At 43.8% G+C, this 10,365-nt stretch overlaps 1 protein-coding gene across 2 annotated transcripts in view; it reads left to right on the top strand.

Annotated features, from left to right (window-relative positions):
- The window catches only part of LOC146798232 (endothelial PAS domain-containing protein 1-like), a 522,541-nt gene extending 512,526 nt beyond the window's left edge, over window positions 1-10,015 (top strand). For both annotated transcript variants that reach the window (XM_085625511.1, XM_085625512.1), the window contains one exon: window positions 9,486-10,015. In XM_085625511.1, the coding sequence (XP_085481637.1) occupies window positions 9,486-9,688 (203 nt within the window). In that variant the 3' untranslated portion in view covers window positions 9,689-10,015. The remainder of the gene's footprint in view (window positions 1-9,485) is intronic.
- Window positions 10,016-10,365: the final 350 nt, after the last annotated feature.

Consider the following 10,365-nt stretch of genomic DNA (forward strand, 5'->3'; position numbering starts at 1 on the left):
CTGCAATTGGGATGCTAAAGAAAGCATTCTTTAAATCGATCACTGAGAACCATGCAGCGGAGGCTGGAATCATGGTTAACAAGGCAGTTATATCAGGGACAACTGGAAACTGTGGCACAACAATCTTATTAACCTCTCTAAGATCAATCACAAATCTGTAAACAGGTGGCTGTGAAGGGTCCGTTCGTTTTAAGACAGGTAAAACAGGACTATTACAAACGTTGCCTCTTGTCTCTTCAATTACACCCTTTTTAATCAAATCACTGACAATTGCTAACAATGCTTTCTGACCTTCATTGGAGATCTTGTACTGCGGAATACGTGGCAATCTGACATTGGCTTATAAAGTGACCACGTATGGCGGTATTTCCAAAAGACCCACATCATTGGGACCAGTAGCCCAAAGGACATCCGGAAGGGTTGACAATTCAGGTGGCATTGCATTTTTAGACAAATACATTGGGGAAATCACTTTCTTACCTAATGTAAGTTGTACTCCTGAGGGAGAACAATATAGCGTTGCATGCAATCTTTTTAGCAAATCTAATCCCAGCAAATTTTCACCACAACCTGTTGTTAGGATGAGGGGTGCTTTTAGCTCACACAAGGTCCAACAGAAAGTAACATAGGACTAGAAATCGGGTTCCTAACTGGGGCGCCAGAAAAACCTACTGAAACATTCATTTCGCCAGACAAAGGCGCGCCAGGGAGTTTTGAATGCATGATTGAACTCTTTGCAGCACCAGTATCCAGCAAAAAGGGCTCCGTTACATTTGCTGTAGTTACTTTAACATAAGGTCCGCTCTGATCCACTGGCACTGAAACAACTCCCTCTCTCTGTCTACGGCTGTCCTAGTAATCATTATCTTCTACATTGTCATCTTCTGCATAATAATCATTATTGTAATACTGAGCTGTATTACCAGTCGCGTTGGCTTGCTGATCAAAGCTATTTATGGTATTTTGAGGCGGAAGAGGACGCGCGTTCTGGGGAACATTTCCACGCCCTCTGCCTCTAGGAGCTTGCTGACCACCTCTACCTCTTGCGCCATAAGCATTACTGTTACGCTGCATTAATTTAGGGCAACTATATTTAAAATGACCTTCCTCTTTGCAATATGAACATTGGTTGGGACCTACAGGGATTCGTGGTTGATAATACCCATTCATTTGCTGACTATTCTGAAATTGTTGGGGTTGCTGATAGATACCTTGGGTTTGCCTATAATTACTCTGTCCTCCACGTGGTGGATAAGCCTGCTGCAAGAGGACCTTTGTTTTCAGTTCTTTCGTTTTCTTATCTGTTCTATCCTTCTCATCTTTGTCTCTATTCTCATAATACTGTGCAGTAGCCAGTATTTGCGCTGAAGAGGAAACAGCCCAGGAACTTTCTGAGTCTTTTAATTTCTTACACAACTCGGGAAGTAGATTCTGCACAAATTTATCAACAAATAACCGTTGGCCACCTTCAGTGCTCCTGTCTTGACCACTGTGGTCGATAAACGTTTCTTCAAACCTGGTGAAGAAATCAGACACTGTCTCATCTTTCTTCTGCTTACATGCGGATAGTTTATCCCAATTTACGCGCATCGCAGGCATTATAGTTTTCATGTAGGTAATAATTCGACCAGGGAGTTCTGCTACTAAAGGGTCAGGTTTCGCGCCACCAATTTGGCCAGCATCTGCAGCAATGATATTAGCCCATGTGTTACCCAATTCTGCAGCATGATCTACATTACGAATGGATCCCCATAAAGGCTGTGGAACAACATTCCCAAACAACATGTCTATGTCAGCCAGATTCATTACAAATGATTCTGCAGTTTGTGATAACTCCTTATAATAACCTGTAGGGTTTTTACGGGGGTCAGGCAATGTCTGTTTAAGCGCTAAGACCTCAGAACGCTTCCAAAGGACATGCACCCAAACACACTGAAAATGTGCTGGAGCAGCAGCAATACCTTGAGCGGCATTAGCCGCAACGGCTTCTTTCCATACCGGAGGGACTTCTCTCATAGGGTATTGTCGCGCTTTTCCCTTCTTCCCCACAGGAAATTCCTGTTCGAACAATGATTGCTGACAATCCCCATTTCTGAGGGACAGTAAAGTCGCAACTGCTTTATCTACATTGGGGCCCACAATTATACCTGTTTCAAAATCAAATCGCACTCGACACAATTCCTGCGGGTTTGGGTTTACACCATTATCCTCCAATTCCTCACAGAGGAATTCACACATCTTATCAAAGACATACCTCTGCTTTGGGGCATCCCATTGGTGAAAAACGTTAACAACTGACTCCACATCATAGAGTGAAGGGAAACCAATCCACCTACGCGCCAGATGATCTAACACCTCTTTCTCGTCGGGACCAGGCAGCTGACTACGCAATTGTTTACGCTGTAAACCAGGAGTCGCACTCAATGACCCAAAGAGAGGCGACATTAAACTAGTAACTACATTAGCTAGTCGTTGTCGTGCTGAAGGAGAAGTTGAGGCGAGAACGGGGGGATAGACAGAGGGAAGAAAAACAGATTCAGATACAGGTACCTGGGTAGTGTAAGAAGGAGCGCCAGGGGAAGCCGCTGGCGTGTTAGGCAAAGTCGCAGGAAGCGCGGGGGTAACAGGTAACAAAACTGGCGGCCCTTGAGAGGGCTGCACTGCAGGGATAGGAGCCAGCTGAGGAGGAGCTGGTGGCTGTGGGAAGGCTTGCGGCATATTTACTGGAGGCTGCGCATTTACAAGCTGTGGAGGCGCGGTGGCATTTTGCGCATACGGGGGTGGCGAACTGGGACATTAGGGAATCTTTCTCTTTCTCTTTTGTCTCATCTTGCACAAGGGGTGACAAAACAGGGTAACATTTATCGATCTCTAGTTTGCGCTGTCTGTGCAATTGCTCATTCATTTGTTCCTCCTCATTATCTTTAAATTGCACAGCTGCTTGCATCACTGACATACCTCTTTCTCTCTTATTTCTTTTCGCTAGCTTAATTTCCTTCTGTTTGGCTTCCTTTCGCCATAGGCGGAAAGAATCAAACATCGCCGGCCGGGCTTTCTTTTTAAACAATTTAACTTCCAAATTATCTAAGATATCTGTATCGAAACTACCATTTTGGGGCCATTTTAAAACACCGTCCTTTCTGGTGTATCGGATCCATACTTCATTATATGCAATGGGGCCCACGCCATGTTTTACATAAAGCTCATAAGTTGGAGTTCCAATTGGAGGAACCGGACATGAATCCTCTAACTGGAAATCCCTTCCACAACTCAAACAAAATAATCTTCCAAATACACTAGCACCAGGCATCTTCGCTCACTAGTCTAGTTCCAAACTTCAAAGGATTATCGATTACGATAGTCTCGTGAATACACGAGTCCTCTGGCTTTGGGGTTTGCAAACTCCAAATCAAAATAATCCCGAAGGATACCAAATTCAAACTGGGAGACGCTCCACTTATACTTAACTGAATATCGATGATCAATGGCGTCACCAGAAGACTCTCTCGATTGTTTCGCTCTACCAAAATCGTCAAGGGTCCAAAACAGGGCGATTAATCAGGGCAGCAGTCCTTCGTAGCCGTCGGGACGCGGAGAACCTCGCAGAAAAGACTTTTGGACCACGTCGACATGCAGGGGTCGATGAAGTGGCGGCCTTCCTCCAGAATTTCCACACGAAGCTCCTCACGAACCTCTGGCTTGGACCGGTACCGCTGAAATCACGCCGAGTTGGGCGCCAACTGAAGTACTGGGAATTTTAAGCCCAGTGGTGCAGGGGAACACACCCTATGACTTCGGGTTCTTCCTGTTTCAGACCTACAGAAACACAGAGTCTTCTGGGTGAAGTCAAAGATCAGTTTATTGGCTGCAGACGAATTACAGGTATCCTAGAAGTACAACAGCGTGTATGTTCTCAGGAGACTGCTAAAAATTACAGAAATGGGCTTCTCCTTAAATACAAAATATCCTGGTTCAGGCACACATTCCTTGGTTTACGATATGGCCATATAAAGGTATACATTACAAACGAAAAGGCAGAGTCATGATGACCATCCCACATTCCAGTTAAGCCAGCCCGCAATTATTTACTCAGCAAGGCTCAGATCCCACATCAGATATCGATAGGCCCCAATAAACATGAGCATCTCCTGTTTGGAAAACAAGCCATAAAGCAGGAACAGTCAGGTGCGAAAGAGATTAGCTGGAGGCTCGTGTAGGATGAAAAGGCTTTATGGTGTGTCAAGCCCTGATGCTAATCACAGGTTGCCAGAGGACGGGGAGCTCGTGAGACCGGACTGACCTGGGGCAGCGGAGCCAAGCTGCCCAGGTCACAGAAAAGTCAAAGGAAGGCACATGTGCTCTAAAAGGCCCGTATTTGCTTCATGATATGTAGCCTATGTGAGGGCAACCATAAGATGGCCACCGCTCTACGATGGAACCCACGTAGTGATGTACAATAACGTATACACAGTGCATTCATAGCTAAAACGTTACACAAAGCACTTGTACATACCGCATTGACCATTCGCGGTTCGCTAATGCCGGGACAGACAGGGGTAGGGCCCTGCCTCCTACGCGGTCCCAAATTGCAAAGTACGACATACCTCTTGGTAGACTCTCGTCCTTTATTTTCAAAACATTTTTAAAAAAATAGGTTTCTTGGTAGTGCTTGATCTTGCACCATTCCTTCTAAACACTTTCCCTTTATAAACATCATTTTATTAGAATTGAGTGCACAATCAGTGACATTCATCTTTTGCAGCCCTGGAAAGACTATCTCAGTGACGAAACACTGTTGGCCATATAACAGCTGCAGGAAATGTTTGGCTTTTAAAAAATGTATATGTGCCATCAGAAGGAGAAACAATGAATAACATTAACTGTCACCCACACCCAATAGTACATTAAAAAGAAAATCCGAGGTCGAAACTTCAGCAACTAAAGATACAATTCAGAAAAGTTGCCACTAGCATTTGCTCCAAGAATGAAAGATAAGTGAAAATTACAAAAGGTGGAGGACAAAAGGTATAGAGTAAAGAGGTAGATGAGAGAGAAATCTCAATAGGGATTGTTAGCATCCCATCATTACACTCTCAAAGTGCCCAGTGTCATCATCTGGGATACCAACCAACTCTTCTCAATTCCTCTTTTATCACAGAGGAGATATGAATGAGTTGTATCCTCTTATCAAGTATAAATCAAGAAAAAGAGGAAAGATCTTGCTGCCAAAGTACAGTTCAAGATACAAACATTTTTTTAAGTGATTTTAAAATAGGATAAACCAAAGACAGACAAAAAGTTATGTATTTCTTGCTTGTATAAGTCAATCGCATGCCTACATAAAAGCACTGTATGAAAAATAGGGAGGGAGAAGCAGTTGTAAATAATCACTGCTCCTGTTTCTGTACTGCGATGTTTGTGAAAATATTTGAATAAAAGACAAGTAAAAAAATAAAAGTATGTTGATTATTGAAACATTATTTGATCTTTAGTTTCACTAAAGCTATACCACTTCAGTAGCCCTTTTCCACTTTTTGGTGAGCTTTTTTTGGCATCCCATTACCTCTTGGTAGACTCTCATCCTTTATTTTCAAAACATTTAAAAAAAACTAGGTTTCTTGGTAGTGCTTGATCTGGCACCATTCCTTCTAAACACTTTCCCTTTATAAACATAATTTCATTAGAATTGAGTGCACAATCAGTGACATTCATCTTTTGTAGCCCTGGAAAGACTATCTCAGTGACGAAACACTGTTGGCCATATAACAGCTGCAGGAAATGTTTGGCTTTTAAAAAATTTATATGTGCCATCAGAAGGAGAAACAATGAAGAACATTAACTGTCACCCATACCCAATATGCAGAGAGCCGACTTTAGCACTCTGTATTTTTTATTGTAAAGTGTCCAATTAGTATCCTTGAGAAATGTAGCTTTTTTATATGTAAACAATCCTCATGCAAAAATAGTTGTCTTTCTTTGAGTAACGGACTCATTGAGTCTCTTACCAGGGTCTTTGAGTAGCTGGGTTCTTTACAACAGCTGCTCTATTTGAACGGGAAATTCAAAAGTATATAATTTGGTCTGCAAGTGGACGGGAGCAAGTGACTAAAACATAATGAAAAACAAACTTTAACTTAAGGAGCTGGCGAAATTACCTAACCAGTAGACATTGCATGCAACCTGAGTGTTAAGTTTGATTTAAATCTTTCGGTAGTCTCAGCCTAAACTTCCTCCTGTGCGTTGCAAATGAGACAGCCCTTTTTAGGTCGAGCCTAGGCAGTGTGCATGCGCTGCCTGCAAGACCTGCTGTAATCTCTCTATACGGAGTGTAATTCCGCCTTCTGCTTCAATTGGTGCTCTCCAACGTCGTTTGTATCTCCTGTCACCTTCCAAACAGGATTTAGTGTATTGGGGCTGGGTGGGTGCACTCCTAGAATGCTTTGAAGTCCTGCACTGGGGGAGCAGTAGGCTCCTCTGTGCATATGCCAGCTCAATCCGGTTCAGGGGCTACCTGCCCCTGTTCTGGAACGAAACTGGACAAAGGGAAGTGGGTGTAACCACCCCCTCCCCTGACCCTCCTAGAGGAGTGGTCATAGAGCTAGTCCCTCCCCTATCTTCACTATAAGATAGCAAGCTTTGCCATTGCAAATCAGATAACCCTGGACAACGCTCTACAAAGAAGAATCCTGGCCCTTCGACGTTCCACTACCTTTGGAAGACAGAAGAATCTCCCTTGGAGTCAAGGAGTGACTCCCCTGCTTGGCAGGCACCAAAAACCTTAATCAATGGTTGCAAACTTTCCCGCTCCTGCCGGAGTTCAAAGTCCCTGCTGCCCCGGGAAGTGGATTTCCTGACTTCTCGACGGTCATTGTGAGTCCCCAGCAAAGCTGTGGCGAGTGGACCTCACGAGTGACGAGGAACAGCAATACCCGGGGACCGTGCACTATTGTCGAGTGCAAACCCTTCACGACGTCCTACGGACTTGTGCATTGGACCATTTGAGGCCCAAGCCTCCAGCAGATTTTGCAGCGAAAATCAGAGGCCTACCCCATCCCGAGTGACCGTGGGCTCCTGTGAAGCATTTCCTGAAGAGGCGTCTTTGTGATCACTTGCCCGTTGGCTAGTGGGTCCCCGAAGACTTTTCTATAGACTCAAAGGGCTCCCCTGGTTGGTCCAGGCCTGCCCTCACTTACCCTTGCTGGGTGAGTCCCTCAGACCTTGCTGGTCTGCACCATCGACTTTCTTCAGTCTACATGAGACTTGCAGTTGCCAAGGCTTGTTGGCTCCAATCCGGGTGCCGACACCGCCATCAGCTGCAGACGTCGTGGACCACCCCAAATCCAGCCGCTGGTCATCCTCGATCTCTCCTGGACCTCGTGAGCAAAGAGTCAAAACACCATCGACGACCTGAAATCACCCGACATCCGTGGTCAGCCATCTTCCTGGCCACCAGTCACTGGCAAGTGAGTTTGAACACTGTCCCTTCAATTTTCAGGTCGACTCCATCTTGAATCCACCCTTGGATTCTACCGGACACTTCTTCAGTCGACGCAAGCAGCAAGCCTTCCTTGGTCTCCATAGAAAAGAGCGACGCGACCTGACACATAAAGAAACCTATGTACCCGGCTTCCCTGGGTGAGGTAACTCGTGCACTCCAGTGCCCTAGTGTGTGTTGGCCCTCAAAGTACTTACCTTGTAAGTGGCTTGCTTGTAGACTTCCTCGAAGTACCCTAGAACTTTAAAAATCCAACCGCGACTTGCACCATTATAATCAATAGGGAACCCGTGGCTGTGTTCACACACTGCACGCGTCTCCCGTGGGCCTGTTACTTACCTGCTAACACTGCAGTAGTGAAGCCCGAGCGATTCCCCAGGCCCTAGTCCTTGTCATTTTGCAAGTCGACATTCTTATACCATTTTTTTAGTATATGTCTGGTACGCCCCTAGGGCTCCAGACATATTTGTGCTTAATTTATTGTGAAACGTTGACATTTGAATGTGTACCTGGCTTCTAATCTCATAAAGAGATTAGTAGAGTGTGTCTAGTAATAAATACATATATATTTGATATATATACCTGTGTGGTGTCCTTTCAATTGGTAATTCAAGAGATTATAAGGTAAAACACGCTGCTTTAACATTCCTCTGAGACTTAGCCTGAATGCTGCTCTCCACTGCTACCATTAGGATAGCTTTCTTTAAAAGGTTGTCTTAAACCTATCTACCATAAGAGTCGAATTGGACTGGTGCAAGGTGGCCACTATAACTAGTGACCAGCATATGCCAGGCCAACTTCTCACAGTCAGCCTTCTTACAAAACCAAGATTTCAGCTTAGGTAGATGCTGCTTCTCAGTCCAATCGCCCATTCTATGGAATGAACCTCCAGGTCTTACTTGCTTTAGGAAAAATCTTACAATATATATTTTTACCAAGGCTAGTCAGGATGCCTTATATGTTATACTTCACTCTAGGGAAGAGAAAGCTTGGGATGATTGGGCACTAAGGAAGAACTTACCGGCGTAACATAACATATTGTAAATCACTAAAGAAGCACTTACTAACGCAACATAACATATTCTAAATCATTGTTTTCTCTTTTTAGACATACATACTTGCTTAAAAAAGTATTTGCAAAGGCAGTAAGCCTGGCGTTATTATACTAATGCATGAAAACTGCATTTGTGCATGCTTGTGTTTGTGTGCATTATCATATTAAAGCCAGATCTTTTGGCTGTACCAAATACTTTTTTTGCGGTGGCTCATTGGTCAGGTTGTTGCCTTGCATTGTATTATAATGTAGGTCTGCGTATATAGCACAATGCCAGAGTGGAATCGCAGACTGGAAGCACAGTATATTGTAGGCTGTAATTGGTTGGAAGGAAACTAGATTGTATTGTGGCCTAAGCGTGAAATATTTAGGTGTGTGCTTGATTAATAGAATTGTGTTCTTATGCTTTCATTTGTTGATGCGCAGAAGCATGGTGTGGAGTGAAGAGAAGTGATGTATAAATTGTTTGGGCTTCATATTATTCAATCCAAATGTATGGATTTTGAGTGTGGGGTATGTGTGAAGTTCTTAGGTCAATGTAAAATGAGTAGCGGATTGCCATTCTTGTGTCATTTGTGTTACTTTGATTGTCTAGCCACACATAGAGCATGGATTTGAAAGAAGTAGAGTGAGAAATGGTGGCTTATGTGGGCATACACTCTGTGTGATATAGGCTCCTTTTCTTGAGTGGGTAGGGCTCGAGCCTTTTCATACTCTTACTTTACTTCTGCTTATTGGTCCGTGTCATCCTGCATCATCTGTTTCTGAAGAGCAAAGTCTTTATCTCTTTCCTGAATTCTAAGTGATCCTGGATATGTCTAGGGCATGGATTGCATGACATCTGAGTTAGTTAAAAAGACTTTATGTCATGTCATTTTGTAGCATGTGGCATGTACAAATTGCATGAAAAATGTAGCATTTCCTTTTTCTTTCCAGATCTCAGACACACTTCGCTTGGCTCTCTGCCTTGCCCACTTCCAGTGCTGAATAATCTGGACTGCGAGGTAAATGCCCCACTTCAGGGACCATGCCGGCTACTACAAGGACATGAGTTACTATGTGTTCTGGACCAGGTCTCCACTGCCATGCAAGCGGCGATTGCACCAGCCTCCCAGGGGACCCTCAACATTAAGCAATAAGCAAAGTTGGAAAGCCAACACAAATTCACAGACCAGAGGACAAGTGTGCTTACTCTCCCACTTAAATCAGCCACTTCTACGAAGGTTTGCAATATGGCTTCTTTACGAATGCCCAGTACACATAGCTCCAGAAACCTGCACCATCCATCAGCTTTCTACGTCATCATCTGTGCTGTTAGGAACAGCTCAAAGATGTTTTTGTGAAATCATGATATGAAAGTGAGCATCCCTAAACTGCAACAACTGTCGACAAATGCACCTGAAGATTTTTTTTTTAATAAAACTCGGTCTTAGATCATTTATTGCTAAATAAATCTTAAAATATTATTTGTTCAAAATGATTTTACAAGGTCTGTGCCATAAACTTTACTGAACTGTCTCTCATTAAGCAGGAAATCTTCAGATGGTGAGTTATTGCTATTGAGAAGCATGTAAAGGTCAATACATCTAGAATTTCACAGAACCATGTACTTCTACATGTTTCACAGTGTGTGTGAAACGCTTGCAGGGGGTCAGGCTAGCCAGGTCTGTGGCCGGAAATTCACAGTAGTAACATGTTTCCCTGATGATCTCCTCATCCTTCTGAAAATCACAAAAAAAGTCACAAATTCTGATACACCTCAGCAATGCGCAACAATGTAATTTTGGCCCTGGTTTCCTTGACTGCATTTGAGATG

The sequence above is a fragment of the Triturus cristatus genome, chromosome 9 (genome assembly GCF_964204655.1).
Source record: "Triturus cristatus chromosome 9, aTriCri1.1, whole genome shotgun sequence".
NCBI lineage: Eukaryota > Metazoa > Chordata > Amphibia > Caudata > Salamandridae > Triturus > Triturus cristatus.